General features: G+C 42.9%; 1 protein-coding gene across 1 annotated transcript in view; it reads right to left on the bottom strand.

The window, feature by feature from the left end:
• Nucleotides 1-20,952, bottom strand: part of LOC132397565 (probable aminopeptidase NPEPL1) — a 50,372-nt gene that overhangs the window by 23,550 nt on the left and 5,870 nt on the right. The window contains exon 4 of the mRNA XM_059976386.1: nucleotides 19,728-19,817. Coding sequence (XP_059832369.1) covers nucleotides 19,728-19,817 — 90 coding nt within the window. The remainder of the gene's footprint in view (nucleotides 1-19,727; nucleotides 19,818-20,952) is intronic.

Below are 20,952 nucleotides of genomic sequence, written 5' to 3'. Positions count from 1 at the left end.
ATGGTTAGGTTCTAATGGTTCCAATTATAACAAAATTAGAGCTAACACATCAGTGCAATACTGAGGAAATGGTACATTGTCATGAGAACTATCAGCCACATGGTAGCATAGTGGTTAGTGCGATACTTTACAGTGCCAGTGATTCGAATTCAATTCCTACCACTATCAGCACATTCTTCCCATGACCGCATAGGTTCCTTCCACGTGCTCCAGTTTCATCTCACATTCCGAAGGCATATGGGTTAGGGTTAACTAGTTAAATAGAAATCCTACAAAAAGTAGTGGATACAGCCATCAATAGTAAAGCCCTCCCCACCACTGAGCACTTCTGCAAGGAGCACTATCACAGGAAAGCAGCATCCACCATCGAGGACCTTCAACATCCAGGCCATGCACCCTTCTTGCTGCTGCCCTCAGAAAGGAGTCATTACCCCTCAACCATCAGGCTCCTGAACCCGAATGGACAACTTCACTTACCCTAACGCTGAATTGATTCCACAACCAATGAGTTCACTTTCAGGTACTCTACAACTCATGTTCTCAATATTATTTACTTATTTATTTTGTATTTGCACAATTTGTTGTCTTTTTCACATTGGTTGTTTGCTCATCTTTACTGTTTGCAGCTCTTCATCGATTCTATTGTGTTTCTTTGTATTTACTAAGAATGCCTGCAAGAAAATGAATCTCAAAATAATAAATGGTACATCCATTTACTTTGAGATTTAAACTTTGTGGAATGGTGCCAGAAGCACGGTGTTGGATATTGGTGTTTAAATCTAAGTTTCTTTTAGAAGTCAGGAATGAGGCACAAAACTTGTTGCTTCATTATTGTTTATTAAGAGTTGATAGAACAGAGGAAACTGAACAGACAGTGACAGGGAAAGCTACAATTCAAGAACACGAATAAAAATATTACGCCTAGTATAAAACCACTATTTTATACCCATAGAGATAATGAAAATTCCATTCAAATCTATAAATAATAATCCAATCAGAAGGTAAGTCAATACTGCAGTAAACAGTTAACCAATGAGAAAAACAGATTCACTCAATTCAGAGCTTCCAGAATTATACGTTGTATAACCACTAGAGGCATATTAAACTGTTTTGCATAGATAGAAGCAGACCATTATTAAACTGCAAAGAATATGACAATTAAACAGTAAGATCCATCATTCTCCTCCTTTGATTCTGAATCACATGTTTAGAATCATTACATCTAAAAATTCATTAGCAGAAAAACTTGTGGTATCTACATTACTATAAAACAATCAAAAGACTACTTAGGTTACAAAGTTCAAAGGGTATAAATTCTTCAAAGTATTCAGAAGATTATTTCATGGTTAGGCAGATTACTAAGCGCACTTATGCACGTTTGAACTGTTCTGTTAATGATCACCTTTAAACAACTAAAGAAGATGTAAATTATGATAAGGCATACCAGTATGAATATTGTAACTCATAATAGAACATAGAATATAGATATCTACAGCTCATTATGGGCCCTTTGGCCCACAATGTTGTGCCAACCATGTAACCTACTCTAGAAACTGCTTAGAATTACCCTACTGCATAGCCCTCTATTTTTCTAAGCTCCATGTACCTATCTAAGAGTCTCTTAAACGACCTTATGGTATCCACCTCCACCATTATCACTGGCACTGCATTCCACACACCCACCACTCTCTCTGTGAAAAACTTACTCCTGAGATCCCTTTTGTATCTACTCCCAAGCACCTTAAAACCATGTACCCTCATGTTAGCCGTTTTAGCCCTGAGAAAAAGCCTCTGGCTATCCATATAATCAATGCCTCTCATCATCTTATACACCTCTATCAGGTCACCCCTCATCCTCTGTTATTCTAAGGAGAGAAGGCCAAGTTTACTCAACCTATTCTCATAAGGCACACTCTCCAATTGAGGCACCATCCTTGTAAACCTTTTCTGCACTCATTCTATAATATCCACATCCTTCCTGTAGTGAAGTGACCAGAACTGACCACAATACTCCAAGTGGGGTCTGAGCAAGGTCTTACATTACCTCACAGCTCTTGAACTCAATCCCACAGGTGATGAATGCCAACACACCATACTCCTTAACAACAGTTAACCTGCGCAGCAGCTTTGAGTATCGCATGGACATGGACCCCAAGTTTTCTCTGTTCCTCCACACTGCCATTAGTACTATATTCTGTCTTCAAATTTTACCTATCAAAATGAACCTGTTCACACTTATCTAGGTTGAACTCTATCTGCCACATCTCAACCCAGTTCTGCATCCTATTGATGTCCCGCTGTAACCTCTGACAACCCTCCACATTATCCACAACACCCCCAATCTTTGAGTCATCAACAAACTTACTAACCTATCCTTCTACTTCTTCATCCGGGTCATTTATAAAAATCATAAAGAGGAGGGATCTTAGAACAGATGCTGTGGTACGCCACTGGTCACCGACCTCCATGCAGAATACCAACCATCTACAACCATCCTTTGCCTTCTGTGGGCGAGCCAATTCTGGATCCACAAAGCAAGTCTCCGTGGAACCCATGTCTCCTTACTTTCTGCATGGGGAACCTTATCAAATGCCTTACTAAAATCCATATACACTACATCCACTGCTCTATCTTCAAAGTGTTTTGTTACATCCTCAAAGAATTCACTCAGGCTCATAAGGCATGACCTGCCCTTGACAATGCCATGCTGACTAACCTAATCAGATTATGTTTTTCCAAATGCCCATAAATCCTGCCTCTCAGTATCTTCTCCAACAACCTGCCCACCACTGAAGTAAGACTCACTGGTCTATAATTTCCTGGGTTATCCCTACTCCCTTTCTTGAACAAGAAAACAACATTTGCAACCCTCCAACGCTCAGGTACTTCTCCCGCTCAGATTGATGATGCAAAGATCATTGCCATAGGCTCAGCAATCTCCTCCCTTGCTTCCCACAGTAGCCTGGGGTATATCTCGTTCAGTCCCAGTGACTTATCTAACTTATGCTTTTCAAAAGCTCCTGCACATTCTCTTTCTTAATGTCTATATGTTCAAATGTTTCAGTCCACTGTAATTCATCCCCACAATTGCCAAGGTCTTTGTCCCTGGTGACTGTCCCTGGTGAATACTGAAGCAAAGTATTTATTAAGTAACTCCGCTACCTCCTTCAACACCATGCACATATTTCCACTATTGCACTGGATTCTCACACAGCTCATCCTCTTGCTCTTCACATATTTAGAAACATAGAAAACCGACAGCACAATACAGGCCCTTCGGCCCACAAAGTTGTGCTGAACATGTCCCTACCTCAGAAATTACTAAGGTTACCCATAGCCCTCTATGTTTCTAAGCTCCAAGTACCTATTAAAGTCTTTTAATAGACCCTATCGTATCCGCCGTGTAAAGCAGAGGTCGATAGTTTCCAGAATAGTCAGGGTGTCAAAGGTTCCAGGGAGAAGGCAGGAGAATAGGGTTGAGAGGGACAATAAATTACCATTCCAAAGGGACTGTTCTCTGAGTAACTCTTGCCCCTAATTGAGTTCCCCCCACCCCAAAAACCACAAGAGTCAGTCCCATATAAATGGTGACTCTTTGGTTCTCGCATCTCCTTCACAGACAACCCTAGTCAGGTGACACAGTGATCCAGTGCTCTAGTTGCAGTCTGCTCAACACTGGAGAATCTAAATCCACATTCAGCTTCGAAGAACACTTCCCTCTGCTTCACCAGGATGATGCAGAGCTGCCAGTGACCTGCCATCGCACCCCTACCTGTTTCACATCTCCCAGCATGATTTAGTTCTTTTGTCAAAATTTGCTGGTTCTGGGCAGGGGATCTCACATTCAGGATTAGATTCAGTTTATTGTCATTCAACCGCACACACGTACACTGCCAAAAGTAACAACGTTCCTCCGGACCAATGTGCACAACACAGTACATATAGCTCACACACTCCATACACACATACACCATCAAATGTAACAACATTCCTCCGGACCAAGGTGCACAGCACAGTACATACAACTGACACTCAATATTAGCACTAAATAAGGTGTATTTATGATACAAGTTAGAAAGCGAACAGTATAATGCTATTGATGCTTCATATGTGATGAGGCCTGGGTGGTGGCAGGGAGTTCAATGGTCTCACGGCCTGGGGCAAGAAGCTATTTTCCCATCCTAACAGATGCTACAAATACCCACCAGGTCGGGCAGCATCTCCAGAGGAGGGGTTTGCAGGGTTGGTTACCTCTTGTGATAGACAGCATTATCCTGGGCATTGACGATGTTTCTCTTTCCACTGATAATGCCCTACCAGCAGGTTATCTCCAGTGTTGTCTCCACAGATCAGCTTCCATGATCAAGCCCCCAGACCCATGAGGAGAGGTACAGCAGTGCAGCAGTTAGTGTAATGCTATTACAGCAGCACAGGTTCAATTCCTGCCACTGTCCCTCAGGAGCTTGTACATTCTCTCTGTGACCATGTGGGCTTTGTCTTGGTGCTTCGGTTTCCTCCCACATTTCAAAGATGTACGAGTTAGGGTTAGTGAGTTGTGGACATACTATGTTGGTGCCAGAAAGATAACGATGCTTGCGATCTGCCCCCAGCACACCTTCAGACTGTTGGTTGTTGACACAAACAATGCATTTTGCTGTATGTTCCAATGTACACATGACAAATAAGCTAATGTTTCTTTCTTTTCCTGGCTGAAATCAATCTCATCTCCAACCCACGACAGATGTTCCCCTTGTTTCCTCCATTTCCTGCCATTCTCTGCAAGTTTCAATGTGCCATTTGTCTCTTTGCAGGTCTGACCTGAAATGTTGACTGTTTCTCCCTCCATTGATGCTGACTGACACACTGTTTCCATCTGTTTTTGTTTCCGATTTCCGTCGCCTGTATTTCACAACTCAACAGCCACTAGAACAGCGATTCTAGTTGTTCTTGTGTAACCCTCAGTCTCACCAGCTCGCGTTCATCTAGGGGAATCAGCCTTTGGCCCCGCCAAACTGGGTAATCATGTTTGTGGAGATGCTGTGTAATGTACCCCCAGTTACAAACCCACAACACAAAATATGAGAGTGTACACCATATGCAATTAAATGATAGCCTTTATGAACCTTAATCTGAAAATAGGGTGAATAATGAAAATAAACAAAACGAAAAAAGGGCACAAGTCAAAGTTCCAGTTCGAGCTCACTCCGTAGTCATCCTTTCACCATCGATCTCCTCCGAACGTCGCCAACCTTCAGACTCTCAGATGCCAGTCCACTCTGTCCAGTGTTATACCAGCTTTCTCCACTCGTGCCTTCTCTCCTCGTCTCTCCACGAGAAAAGACTGCGAAAATAACATCTTTCCAGATACACAAAACAACAATCCCCGATTGGCTAACAGTCCTGTTATCTCTAGCAATAACCCAAACATGGCTGCTACAGAGAAACCATTACCTCAGCAGTGAACATTACACAGAAGCCATTACATTCTCTCCCCACCAAATTTAGTCATGTCCTCATAACATTGAGATAATTCACCAACCCTTCCTGCAAAACACAAAGCCCAATCCAGGTATAAAAGGCAGTGGCACAGCTCCCCAAAGCAGTAGAGATCACACCCTCTTCCCCAGGCACTACATAAGCCAGCCTATCCGGTGGTTTCCTAATTCTCTGAGACCGTACTCCCTCGCCTAACTCTTCAAGCTCAGACCCTACCTGGGATAGTTCAGGTCTACTTGGCGAATCCTCCCTTGATCTATCACTCATGCCCCCTGCAACTCGGAGTCCCCTGTCCTGTGTTCAGGCCCCGCTTCCTCTGCTTCAGGGTCCTGTTGTAACCCAGGCTGTCCACAGATAGCCCCCCCCCCCCACTTCACCTGACTCAGTGGGAGAAGGGCCAGGAGTCCCTTCCTCAATCAATGGGGAGTTAGTGAAAGGCAGCATGTACCACACATCCAGGTCATCCTCCTCCAAATCACTATACCTCTCAGGGGCGGGGCCTGGCCCAGCCTCTCCTGCTGTGGGCCCTGCAGTCGCCCCACATTTTCGCAGAGTCCTCTTACTAGGTGTAGAATCCAAGTTGGGCTCTGCATCTACCTGCACCTCTTGTCCCGGGGGCAGCAGGTGGTTCCGATGGAGAATCTTGACAGGCCCATTTCCTCCTCTAGTTTCACCCGGAAAACTGGCAGATTTGACTTGTGAGTCTCCACCACATTGGGTGTGGCCGCCCAGTGGTCAGCCAACTTGTGCTTTCCAGGTAAACCCAAATTCCTTATGAGGACTCGGTCTCCCGGCAGGAGCTGGGAGAACCTCACCTTCTGATCATACCTCCTCTTATTTCCACGATTCTGCTTGGCGGCCACGACCCCAGCCAATTCATAAGCCCTTTTCAGCTCTCTCCTCATATCAGACACATGCTTCAGATAAGGCTTTGGTGGTAAGTCACTCTCATCAGTCCCAAAACAAAGGTCAATGGGCAAACTCGCCTCGTGCCCAAACATCAGATAATATGGCAAGTACCTAGTAGATTCATTTTGTGTACAGTTGTAACAATGAACCAGATGCCTGATATGTTGACTCCACCTGCTCTTCTTGCAGGTCTCCAGGGTCCCCAGCATGTCTAGCAAGATCCGATTAAACCTCTCAGGCTGGGGATCACCCTATGGATGACAGGGCATGGTCCTCGACTTCTCAACTCCAAGAATGCCCAGTAGCTCATGGATGAGTCTGCTCTCAAAGTCCTGGCCCTGGTCACTATGTATCCGCCTGGGAAGGCCATAATGAACGAAATACTTCTCCCATAACACCTTTGCCACTGTAGTCGCCCTCTGGTCCTTGGCAGGAAAAGTCTCAGCATTTCTGGCGCAGTGGTCTGTGATGACTAAGACATTCGCTGTGTTGCTGGCATCGGGTTCTATGGACAGGAAATCCATACACTGTAGAATGCCATGGGGTTTTCCTTAATCCTGCTCACCAAGGCCTTCTCATGGCCGCTTCAAGCTCTCCTAACTTCAGTCTTAAACTCCTTCCTGGCAACCTTGCATATTTTCTGGAATTATATCAGTATCTGGTTTCTTGAACATTTCATAAGCTGTACTTCTCTTCTTAATGAGATTTTCCACATCCTTTGTACACCATTGTTGTTTAACCTCATCATCTTTTCCCTGCCTCAATGGAATATGCCTATGCAGAACACCATGCAAATGTTCCCTGAATATTTGCCACATTTCTGCTGTGCATTTCCCTGAGAACAACTGCTCCCAATTTATGTTCCCAAGTTCCTGCCTAATAGCATCAAATTTCCCCCTACCCCAATTAAATGTTTTCCCAAATTATCTGTTCCTATCCCTCTCCAGCACTATAGTAAAGGAGATAAGTTGTGATTACTACATCCAGAATGCTCTCCCACTGAGAGATCTGATAACTGACCAGATTCATATCCCAACATCAGATCGAGTACAGCTTCTCCTCTAGCTGGCTTATCTTTATATTACATCAGGAAACCTTCCTGAACACACATTACAAACTCCACCCCATCTAAACTCCTTGCTCTAAACAGATGCCTGTCAACATTAGGAGAGTTAAAATCTCCCATCACAACAACCCTATTATTATTGCACTGTTCCAGAATCTGCCCTTCAATGTCCCTGTTACTACTGAGGGAGTCTATAAAAAACACCAAGTGGAGTTATTGTCCCCTTCTTGTTTCTGACTTCCTCCCATCCTGACTCAGCAGATAACCCCTCCATGACTTCCTCCTTTTCTGCAGCTATGACACTATCCCTGATTAGCACTGCTACACCCCCACATCTTTCACCTCCCTCCCTGTTCTTTTTGAAACATCCAAATCCTGGCACACTCAGCAGCCATTCCTGCCCAGACATCAAAGTCTCTGTAATGGCCACAACATCATAGTTCCACGTTATTGATCCACGCTCTAAGTTCATCCGACTTGTTTATGATACTCCTTGCATTAAAACACACATCTCAAACCAACAGGCTGAGTGCGTCCTTGTTCTATCATCTGCCTATCCTTTCCTCACAAACTCCCTACAAGCTATCTCTACTTGTATGCCAACTGCCCCATCCTCTGCCTCTTCATTTTGGTTCCCAAACCCCGCAAATCTAATTTAAACCCTCCCCAATAGCATTAGCAAACCTCCCTGTCAGGATGTTGATCCTCCTCAGATTCAACTGCATCCCGTCCTTTTTGTACAAGTTACACCTGCCAGAAGAGGCTCCAATGATCCAGAGATCTGATTCGCTGCCCCCTGCTCGAATCCTTCAGCCACGCATTTATCCACCGCCTCATTCTACTCCTATACTCACTGTCGCGTGGACAGGCAGCAATCCTGCGATTACTATCCTTAATGCTCTGCTTCTCAGCTTCCTTCCTAACATACCTCGCCTAGGCTTGTCCTCGCCGAAGCCCCAATGAGCCAAAGTCCTACCACTCTGACTCGCGCTTCTTCGACAACCACTCCGCTAGGCAGTGTCTCCCTTTTATCCCAGAACTTTCTCAGCGGTCTTGTGCAATGACAAACTACCGTGTCTGTGCACTTCTCCCAATCGAATCTCCCACTAAAAGAAATTCGGCGCTTTTTAAATCTTCTCAGCAGCCTTGCGTGATTACGAGCTAATACATCTGCGCACTTCTCCCAATAGAATAATATTGAGCAACCCCTGCTTCCAAGTCCTAATGAATTTAATCAAAGAAATCCCATACATCCGATTGATGCACTTAGCTGATTTTTATGAATATGATCAGCCAAATTAGTTAGGTCTTCAGACTCATCAGATATGTAAGTATACTCCTTGCCTGTAACTGTACGTTTTCCCCACCCCCTTAACTTCTAAGAGAAGATCTTAATACCATACAATTTTGATGAACCATGTTATGCAAGGCAATCATTTCTGTTGTTATCTTTCCCGAAGCCTCAGCAGCATCATTGCTTACTTTCTCAGGCTGCAGCAACATGTTTAATCTCTTATACTCCTTACAACATAGAAAGGGAATAAAATTGTTGCAAAACAATCCCCTTCTGAAATGCTTCGTTTACTCTAGACTCAGGAGATAAAAGCAAGGTGTGCTTGTGTCTCATGGCAGGAAAACCATATCCTAAATTAACAAGATCCTAACCAATTACGTGGAAGAGAGGTGTACTCTTTCCGCACATAAAGTACATATTGTTCAACGAACTTAGACCATTTCTTATTACTTGACAGGAGCTTTGAAGTGTAACATTTCTGATCATCAATTATACAAGCATACATTTGAGTCATCTCAACTAGCACATTATGAGTGTGGAAACTGGCAAAAATATAACAAATAATATTAGAATAAATTTAATGTTCAGTAACTGTCGACTTGCTTGAAATCTTCTGGCTGATTAGTGATTTGTTCACTGTAGCCCAGCAAGGTACGCAATGTGACAAAGGTTACACAGCACTTATTGTCCTTCTCAGATTCCACTTTAGCTCATTTGCACTGGCTGATGTGTATTCAGTTAACTTTTATCTTCTACTTTCACCACTGAGTTGGTAATTAACAGCATGATAACGATTTTCCCATCCAGCTCCCAGTGGCTCCTTATGCAGTTTCTTAATCAGGACCTACTCGCCAGGAATCAAGCTGTGTCTTCTTTCTGCTGGGTCTTCCCAAGTTGCAGAAAACTGTTGAGGAGCAGACTGGCCAGCTTGGGTTAATTTCACACAATAGTTAACTGAACTGTCCACCAAAATGTATCAGCCTCTCTGAGATTGAGGGCTCTCAACTATGATTAGGATGTTCTGTTCCCAAACCAAGTTATCTTGTTTGGGATTACACTGTTGTTACATAAAAACCTGTAAACCACCGTATGCCTCCTCCTGATACTTAGTCAATCATTATTTGATGGTTCCATTCATTTATTGATTCGATTTGTCTTGATCAGTGTAGATATTAACTCATCTTCCTTCTGCCAAATTACGAGGCTTCAATCGAAGTTTTCAGTTCTGCCTGTTCTGGCGGTACCAGGAGGTATATTTTCTAATGCCAGAATTTCAGTTCCAGAAACAGCCATTTGAATTCCTTTCTCAATCATTGAGGAGCCATCACCTTTGGCAGAATAATAAGAACATGTTCTTGAATTAAAACTACTTTCCTGTGTTTCTCATTGACATGCAGGGTAAATGATTTAACTGGATGAAGATTTTGATGCAGGTAATTGTCACCTTTAAAGTTTGAAAGACTTTCAGCTGTTCCTCATTGAGTCACCAGGTTGTCAGAGTACTTACTGTCCTTCAGCAAATGATTGAGTGATAGAGCATTAGTCAATGGATTTACCACTAGCTTGTCAATACATTCATTAATGATTGTTTCACCTTCAGTCCTGTGTCTCCTCATTCCCGTGGTCTTTATTGAGTCTGGTGCGTGGCCAAGTGGTTAAGGCGTCGGTCTAACAATCTGAAGGTCGGTAGTTTGAGCCTTAGCTGAGGCAGCGCGTTGTGTCCTTGAGCAAGGCACTTAACCACACATTGCTTTGCGACTACACTGGTACCAAGTTCGATGGGTCCTATTGCCCTTCCCTTGGACAACATCGATGGCATGGAGAGGGGAGACTTGCAGCATGGGCAACTGCATACATCATACTGCAGACATCCATACATCATCGAAAATCGATGGACAGCGAAAGGAAAGAAGGAAGTTCTTTACTGGAGCAAACTGTGCTCCAAGACATAGCTGTCAATCTTATCTAACTTGAATCGCATTGTAGAGTCCATGTCATGTCCATCCTATAATCTGAGTTCAGATAGTGTCGGTGACTGTCCGATGTAGGCTATAACTCTCCAGGGTTCGGATGGTGGCACCATATAGGAAGACGGTTCAATGTGAGCTGAAATTGGTTGACCTTGAGATTCCTCAGGATAGTTCCATCATTCCACACAGACATGAAGGGCATCGTTCAGTTTGACGGCTCTTCTTCGGAGGCCTTCATCATCCGTAGCGGTGTGAAGCAGGACTGTGTGCTTGCTCCCATCCTGTTCGGCATCTTCTTCACAGTCATGCTGAAGCATGCCTTTGGAACATCACTTGATGGTATCTACCTCCACACCAGATCAGACGGGAGGCTGTTCAGTCTGTCCCGGCTGAGGGCAAAAACCAAGACTCGTGAAGTACTCATCAGGGACATGTTGTTTGCAGACAACGTGGCACTGGCAACACACTCTGAACAGCAACTGCAACACCTCATGGACAGTTTCTCAAGAGCCTGTCAGGACTTCAGCTTGTCTATCAACCTGAAGAAGACCAACGTGTTGGGCAAGGCATTGAGCACCCCCCTACCATTACCATCAACAGCTATGAGCTGGAGGTAGTTCACCATGGCTCCACCATCACGGACAGTCTCTCCTTAGACCCCGAGATCAACAGACAGATCGGTCGAGCAGCCTCAACATTCACCAAGCTGACAAAGAGTCTGGGAGAACAGAATGTTGATGATGCACAGCAAGGTTGCAGTCTACAGGGCCTGCATCCTCAGCACACTACTTTACAGCAGCAAGACCTGCAGCCTCTACTCCAGACAAGAGCGGTGTCTCAACGTCTTCCACCTTCACAGCCTGACACACATCCTGGACATCAAGTGGACTAACCGAGTCACCAACAATGAGGTCCTGGCCCGTGCCCAGATACCAAGCCTCTTCACCCTGCTCCAACAACACCACCTCCGCTGGCTGAGCCAGGTACACCACATGTCAGACGAGAGGATCCCGAAAGACCTGCTGTACGGGGAACTGGCTTCTGGCAAGAGAGCACAAAGGCGGCCCCATCTGCGTTTCAAAGATGTCTGCAAGAGAGACATGAGGTCACTGAATATGACCACTGAGAGGTGGGAGGACATTGCAAGCAACTGCTCTCACTGGGAGCTGAAACTGCGCAGAGTTCTAAAAAGAGGCGAAGAGAAGCTGAGGCTTGCTGCTGAAGAAAAGTGCACTCGCCGAAAAAAACAGCACCAAGACAACTTTGGAGGACAGCACCAGGTGCAGTCGCTGCAGCCGAGACTGTCACTCCCGTGTGGGCCTCTACAACCACAACAGACGCTGCTCTACCAAAACAGACTGAAGCAAGACTTTCCAGGCGCAGGTCCATGGTCTTGCAAGACTAACAGATGCCACAGTTCAATTAGTGCAAAGATTTGCTCTTCAGAGTTTTTACTGTCTCTATCATGCTGTTTTTGTAGCTTAATCACAAGTTTCATGTTTCTTTCGATTAGTAAAAGGCTTTACTCACTTCTAACTGTTTCAATCACTTACATGTTCAATCAAATTGACAACACGGCTTTATCTCTAAATCAATAGCAGCCTTTTTCCCCCCAAATACATGCCTTTTTTTCTTAATAAAGTTTATTCAGTTATATAAAGAATAAAATGGAGATGAAAGTTGATATTGGACCACTGGAAAATGATGCTGGTGAGGTAGTAATGAGGGACAAAGAAATGGCAGATGAACTTCAGTCTTCACTGTGGAAGATATTAGCTGTATGCCAGAAGTCCGTGAACGGCAGGGAGTAGGAGTGAGTGCCATTGTTATTACAAAGGAAAAAGTACTAGGCAAACCAAAAGGTCTGGACCAGACAAACTGATGATCTTTCAAGAATCACTTGATCCTGGATCCTGGAGGACTGGAAAATTGCAAATGTCACACACTCTTTCAGAAGAGAGGAAGGCAGTTATTGGGAGAGTGTTGGAATCCATCATTAAGGATGGGGTTTCAGGGTACTTGGAGATTAATGATAAACTGAGTCAGTCAGCATGGCTTCTGTAAAGGGAAATCTTGCCTGACAAATTTGTTAGAATTCTTTGAAGTAGTAACAAGCAGGGTGGACAAAAGAGAGGTAGTCAATGTCATTTATCTAAGATTTTCATAATGCATTGGATAAGGTGCCTCACATAAAATCCTACGGTGTTACTGGAAATATACTAGTACACATAGAGGAATGCCTGATAGGCAGGAGGCAGCGAGTGGGAATAAAAGGGGCCTTTTCTGGTTGGCTGCCAGAACTTTGAAATTGTCTTGATGTACTTTAATCACTTTGACCAAGTTCTCAAATTTTTAATAGATAATCAAATACCAAATAGATCACAAGCAAATAGGTTGATTCAACAACCATTGATTCATCCAGCAGCTAAATAGATCACGAGAAAACAGATTGCACAACCACTATTTTCACCAGGTACCAAAAACAGATCACTATGCAACCAAATAGTTAGGACCAAATAGATTGTAACCAAAATTTCCACTGATGTTTCTCTATTAAATAGCAATGCAGCAATCCTCAGTTCTGATTTCCATCTGATATTCAAAACCTGAACTTCTTTTTTCCCCTCAGACACCTGAAGAAGAGGAAGTTCTTACTCCTTTTGTTGTGTGCTAAAAATTTCCCTTTTTTGTCTTTAAGCATAACAAATTTTTAACTTCAGAATATCCTACCAACTCCACCTAAATTGCTGGATTCTGATGTTTAAATCCAAATCTCTTTTAGAAGTCAGGAACAAGGCACAAAACTTGTTCCTTCACGGTTGTTTTGTTAAGAGTTGATAGAACAGAGGAAACGGAGTTGACAGTGACAGGGAAAGCTACAATTCAAGAATAAAGACGAGGAAAATTCCATCCTACATCATGACAACAATCCAATTAGAAAGTTCTTAGTCAATACTGCAGTAAAAAGTTAACCAATGACAAAATTACTTATTCACTCAATGCAGAGCTTCCAGAGATTTCCAGAATTCCAAACAAGAAATTCTGCAGATGCTGGAAAGCCAAAGCAACACACACAATATGCTGGAGCAATTCAGCCTGACCTGCTGAGTTCCTCCAAGCATTTTGTATATGTGGCTTTCCAGAATTATACTTTGTGTAGCCACAAGAGACATATTAAACTTATGCATGTAATGATTACTTAAAATACAAGCAAAGAAAATGACAAACAGTCGGATCCAACAATGGCAACTTTGTGGGCTGGCCTCAGCACATCCCTGGACTGTGTTGGTCATTAACGCAAACAATTCTTTTCACTGAACGTTTCAATGTGCATGTGACAAACAAGGATAACATTTTACTGTTTAAATCAAGACCTGTCCTATCAGATAAACATGGTAGACACACTTTTGAATAACAGGGAAATCTTCCTAATATGCTACTCAATATTTTTAAACCCATTGGCATAAATTTTCTAGAAACTGAACAACAAAGAAGTGGAGAAATGAGGCCTATTAAGTACAAAAATGGTAAATTGTACCTGGATGCTGAGGCTACCAATAAGGTACTAAAAGATTCTTTGTGTCTGTCTTCATCAATACAAAGGGTGCTGAAAGGGTACAAATTAAGAGTGAAGCAGGTGAGGTCTCAGCAGACTGGCAAAGAGCTAATGGTGTTCCATAATGCAAGAAATGAAATAGGAATAATCCTGGAACTGGTGATTCTCATGTTAGAGGTAGGGCAGTTACTAGAGAGGATTCCCGGGGATTGGATTTATGAGCAATTGGAAAACAATAGCCTAATTAGGAACAGTCACTATGACTTTGAATGGGACAAGTCATCGCTTCCTAACATGACTTTTTCGCAGAGGTGATCAAGGTTCAAGGATCAGAGTTGTGGATGTCTTCGACATGGATTTTAGGAAGGTGCCTGAAAGGGTTCATCATGGAAGGCTCATCCATTAAAATGCATGAGATCGACAGAGAACTGACCATTTGGATTCAGAGTTGGCTTGCCGCAATAGAGATGATAGTGATGTATGGGGCTTATTGTGGTTGGAGATCCATGACTGGTGATTCACTGCAGGGATCCATACTGGGACCCTCTGCTGTTCACAATTTATATAAATGATTTGGATGAAAACATAGATGAGTAGGTTAGAAAGCTTGCAGATGGTACAAAGATTGGTGATGTAGTGGATAATGTAGAAGACTGGCAAAGGACACAGCAAGATACAGATCAGTTACAGATATGTGCCAAGAAATGACAGATGGAGTTTAACCCAGCCAAATCTGAAGTGCTGCACTTTGGGAGATCAAGCATATACTGTTTGCCAAGACCCTTTAACAGTGTTGACGTGCAGAGGAACCGTAGGATTCAAGTCCGTAGCTCCCTGAAAGTGACTTACACAGACTGATGGAATGGTAAAGCAGCCATATGGTATATTTGCCATTAATTGTCAAAGAATTGAGTTCAAGAAACATACAAACATTGAAAACCTACAGCACAATACAGAGCCTTTGGGCCACAAAGCTGTGCCGAACATGTCCTTAGCTGAGAAATTACCTAGGGTTACCCACATCCCAATATTTTTCTGAGCTCCATATACCTGTCCTGGAGTCTCTTAAAAAACCCTATCGTATCCGCCTCCACCACCGTAGCCGGCAGCCCATTCCACACACTCACCACTCTCTGCGTAAAAAACTTACCCCTGATATATCCTCTGTACCTACTTCCATGCACCTTAAAACTGTGCCCTCTCGTGTTGGCCATTTCAGCCCTGGGAAAAAGCCTCTGACTATCCACATGATCAATGCCTCTCATCATCTGATACACCTCTATCAGGTCACCTCTCATCCGCCTTTGCTCCAAGGAGAAAAGGCCGAGTTCACTCAACCTATTCTCATATGGCATGCTCCCCAATCCAGGCAACATCCTTGTAAATCTCCTCTGCATCCTTTCTATGGCTTCCACATCCTTCCTGTAGTGAGGCGACCAGAAATGAGCACAGTACTCCAAACCGGGTCGGACCAGGGTCCTGGATAGCTGCAACATTACCTCTCGGCTCCTAAATTCCATTCCACGATTGATGAACAAAGTCCCGCTGTAACCTCTGACAGTCCTCTACACTATCCACAACACCTCCAACCTTTGTGTCATCAGCAAACTTACTAACCCATCCCTCCACTTCCTCATCCAAGTCATTTATAAAAATCATGAAGAGTAAGGGTCCCAGAACAGATCCCTGAGGCACTCCACTGGTGACCGACCTCCATGCAGAATATGACCCGTCTACAACCACACATTGCCTTCTGTGGGCAAGCCAGTTCTGGATCCACAAAGCAATGTTCCCTTGGATCCCATGCCTCCTTACTTTCTCAATAAGCCTTGCATTGAGTACCTTATCAAATGCCGTGCTGAAGTCCATATACACTACATCTACTGCTCTACCTTCATAAATGTGTTTAGTCACATCCTCAAAAAAATTCAATCAGGCTCATAAGGCACGACCTGCCCTTGACAAAGCCATGCTGACCACTCCTAATCATATTATACCTTTCCAAATGTTCATAAATCCTGCCTCTCAGGATCTTCTCAATCAACTTGCCAACCACAGAGGTAAGACTCGCTGGTCTATAATTTCCTGGGCTATCTCTACTCCCTTTCTTGAATAAAGGTACAACATCCACAACCCTCCAATCCTCTGGAACCTCTCCCGTCCCCATTGATGATGCAAAGATCATCGCCAAAGGCTCAGCATTCTCCTCCCTCGCCTCCCACAGTAGCCTGGGGTACACTTCATCTGGTTCCAGCAACTTATCCAACTTGATACTTTCCAAAATCTCCAGCACATCCTCTCTCTTAATATCTACATGCTCAAGCTTTTCAGTCTGCTGCAAGTTGTCACTCCAATCACTAAGATCCTTTTCCACAGTGAATACTGAAGTATTAAGTACCTCTGCTATTTCCTACGGTTCCATACACACTTTCTCACTGTCACATTTGATAAGTCCTATTCTTTAACGTCTTATCCTCTTGCTTTTCATACACTTGTAGAGTGCTTCGGTTCTTAGTTTCTTTTCCTTAGTTCTGCCCACCAAGGCTTTCTCATGGCCCCTTCTGGCTCTCCTAATTTCCTTCTTAAGCTCCTTCCTAGTAGCCTTATAATCTAGATCTCTAACACTACCTAGCTCTCTGAACCTTTTGTAGCTTTTCTTTGATTCTTGACTAGATTTATTACAGCCTTTGTACACCACGGTTCCTGTACCCTACCATAACTTCCCCATCTCATTGGAACGTACCTATACAGAGCTCTACACAAATAACCCCCGAATTTTTGCCACATTTTTTTCCATACTTTCCGAGAACATCTGTTTCCAATTTAAGCCCCCAATTTCCTGCCTGATAGCCTCATAATTCCCCTAACTCCAATTAAACACTTTTTTAAAAAACTTGTCTGTTCCTATCTCTCTCCAATGCTATTGTAAAGGAGATACAATTATGATCACTATCTCCAAAGTGCTCTTCCACTGAGAGATCTGACACCTGACCAGGTTCATTTCCCAATAACAGATCAAGTACTGCCTCTCCTCTTGTAGGCTTATCTACAGATTGTGTCAAGAAGCCTTCCTGAATACACCTAACAAACTCCACCCCATCTAAATCCCTGGGCTCTTGGGAGATGCCAATCGATATTTGGCAAATTAAAATCTCCCATCACAGCAACTCAGTTATTACACCTTTCTAGGATCTGTTTTCTTATCTGCTCCTCGATATCCCTGTTACAATTAGGCGGCCTATAAAAAACACCCAGTAAAGTTATTGACCCCTTCCTGTTCCTAACCTCTACCCATAGAGACTCCGCAAACATGGCATCCACCTTTTCTGCAGCCGTGACACTATCTCTGATCAACAGTGCCATGCCCCCACCTCTTTTGCATCCCTCCCTGTCCTTTCTGAAACATCTAAAGCCTAGCACTTGAAGTAACCATTCCTGTCCCTGAGCCATCCAAGTCTCTGTAATGGCCACCACATCATATCTCCCTAAGCTTAGGCACCCTAACTATATATACTGCACATGCCCAAGACTTTTGCACAGTACTGCAGACATGCACATCATGGTAATACCCTGGTTCAGATTTTCATTGCTATGCCTTAGGTATTTTATTTTAGCAGTTCTGTAAGAGCAGTCTGTTCTGCTTCCAGCATATTTGGGTTTGAGCTTAAAAATAAGGTGTTTTGATGTTCAGGCTTAGGAATGTAGTGTCATCCAATCATGATGATGGAACTGGGAGAAGGTTCAAGAGAATGCTGGGTGGAGAGGTTTCTGTGATGGACACTGGTGTGGGTCGAGGTCTTTTTGGCGAGAGCTGGGAGAAGACAGGAGGGAGCATGACTGAGGATGTCATCCCTGTTGCACAAGGTGCCTGGTGCTGATGAACGGCTTCTGGGAGGAAGGACCAGAACTCCCGTGGGGGAGCCAATTTGTCGAGATTAATTTTGAGCGATATTCGGAATGGAAGGTGGTGTGTGCTTTCACAAAGACCGTGGGTCCAGCATGTGAGTTAAAGACAACGTCAAGATGAGCTCCAACTTATATGCACGTTTGGACTGGGTTAACTGTAATAGATGCTTTTCAATTTTTTTTCTTTTTCTTTTCCTACTAACTGTTCAATAAAGCTGAAATTTGTAAATATACTTCCTTCAGAATTGTATGTGGTGTATGATCTGTTATTTCTTGCTGACGGGTAATTGCAAGTGGGTAGCATTTAACCAGTATTCACTCAGACTGGGGTTCGGGTGGACAAAGCATCCCAGGTTTGGTGGGATCCAAGTCCTAAAGATCCTAGACGCATGGAGTCTCAGAAAGGTGGTCTTCACATCACTGAGTCCAGCAGCTGTCAGCAAGGGGGTAACAAGCCACATCTCTAGAAACACCTGGTAAAAAGGGGTTTCACACACAATGGGCCAAATGGCCTCCTACTGCGCTGTAGGCATTCTATGATACAATAATCTTTTTTATCTTAACGCTGTGTGTGGAGATGAGTTTGACTATACAGCTAACTTGCTTCCTACATTACAAAAGTTCTTAATTGTGCTTTGGAATAGCCTAAGAACACATGAAACTAGGGAGAATAGGTCACCTGGCCGCTCACCATTCAATATGATCATAAATGATCTGCTCCAGGCCTCATACATTCAGTTACAGTTCTCCACACCCTTCAGATACATGAAAAAACTACTCTTTTTTGAATATATTTCATACCCAACTGGTCAAAGAATTTCAGATATTCACAACCCTCTCGAATCAAACCAAGTTCAAAGGAACTATATCAATGCAAGATCTTGCTCTATGTCTCAGCATTACTATTAGCTCCCAATATTTTTAATCAAATAAAATTAATACACATTTGAAAGCAACTAAAAGAAAGCTCAATAACATGGACTACATATTTAGGGAGTTTTTGACCAATTCAACTCCATGATTAATCTAGTTAAGATATCAAGTTATCTTATCTAAATCAGCCAACAATGAAATTCTAACATGTACCCAAAGATACTATTCCATTTTCTACAGCACCTTTGAACACAAATGAGAAATAGCAAATCATTCTAGCACTGCTCTTCTGAAACTGAATAAATATGAACCCTATAGCAAAAGGTCTCATTAACAACACATTTGCATAAATTAGTCTACAAAAAAAGGAAATGGATCTAACTCAGGTTGGCAACTTGTTTAACATGGCTGAGTTCATCCCCTTCTGTGCCGTATATTCCCTAACAGTCTATTAGAAAGCTAAATAGTTAACAAGTCAATCCTATGTTTTAATTTGCTACAAGTGCATAAAGCACTATTTTACCACTGCAGTTCCGAAAAAATACACTTTTGACAAAAATAAACTGACCAATGTAATTGCTGATAACAAGTATGAAATACAGGAGTGAGTGAGCTGAACCAGTTTATGCCGCTGTCTAAAGAACTGAAAGTGCTCACCTCAAGGAAGTCATCGGTATTCATCTCACAGCACGGCATATCCACAATACGAGCTGCTAATCGGATGCCTTCAGCAGCATGTAACAAACACTGTGAAATAAATAATGGTTAAGTGCTGGAAAACTATCAGGACCACCTAACAGTACCTCCACCCTAATGAGATTGTCAATATTGCAAGCTATGTAGTAAGCTACTCTTTTCTGAATAAAATGAAATAAGCAACTTAACATTCTTTAAAGTCACTGCAATTTATATTATGGCACTGGAGAGCAACTAATCTGAACAATATTTTTGATGCAACATTAAGCAAAGGCCTATTGCGCATAAGTTACTACTATCCCATATACTAAATGTTAAAAAGGAAAACAAAAACAATTGAACTTATGGTAAACAGGCTTTAATGTTCAATAAAAGAGAAACCCTTTTAGATTTTGTGTATGTAATATGAAAATTCCTGCAGTCACCATCGAAAGGCAATTAAAATAGTGATGATGATCTTGAAAGTATAAAAGCCTGGTGATCAAGACAAACTGAAATAGCAGGAAACACAAGGGAAGTTGAAAGAAGCTTCTTGATACCTCATGTCACAGAATCTAGAACTAAACACAAGAAGATGTGAAAGGGCCATTAAAAATACCTTTAACAAAGTTAGGAAAACCTCTAGGTTTCCAGTATGCTACCAAAGGCTAAAGGGTATTAAGAGAACACTAACCATAACTTTCCAAATGTCTCTGAAACCACAATTTGCAAACAATCCTCCATAGTTTAGTAAAATATGTCCGTATGATTTTATTCAGCTGATAAAACTGTGTATACCATAACATAAAACTCACTTATTTGGTTTTGCAGTCAACTGTTATTTTAAGTAATCCATCACAATGATGGTAAAAGACAACTGGCAATTTTTGCAACCAACTGCAGCTCAGTTCAGATCCCTGGATATCACTGTCAAACCACACAGAATTAGAAGCTATAAAAACAAACATCATGGGTGTCACAGCAGAGCAGCAGTTAGTACAACAATTTACAGTGCCAGTGATAGGAGTTCAATTCCTGCGGCTGGCTGAATAGAGTTTGTATGTTCTCCCCATCACCCCATGGGTTTTCCCTTGCTTCTCCAGTTTCCTCGCACATTCCAAAGACACATGGGTTAGGGTTATTAAGTTGTGGATGCGGGCTGCCTTAACGCATCTTCAAACTGTGCCTGCCATTGAAGCAAACAATG

This window comes from Hypanus sabinus, chromosome 1 (genome assembly GCF_030144855.1).
Source record: "Hypanus sabinus isolate sHypSab1 chromosome 1, sHypSab1.hap1, whole genome shotgun sequence".
Taxonomy (NCBI): Eukaryota; Metazoa; Chordata; class Chondrichthyes; order Myliobatiformes; family Dasyatidae; genus Hypanus; species Hypanus sabinus.
The sequence above is the reverse complement of the archived record's forward strand: the minus strand, read 5'-3'. Positions and strand labels throughout refer to the sequence as shown.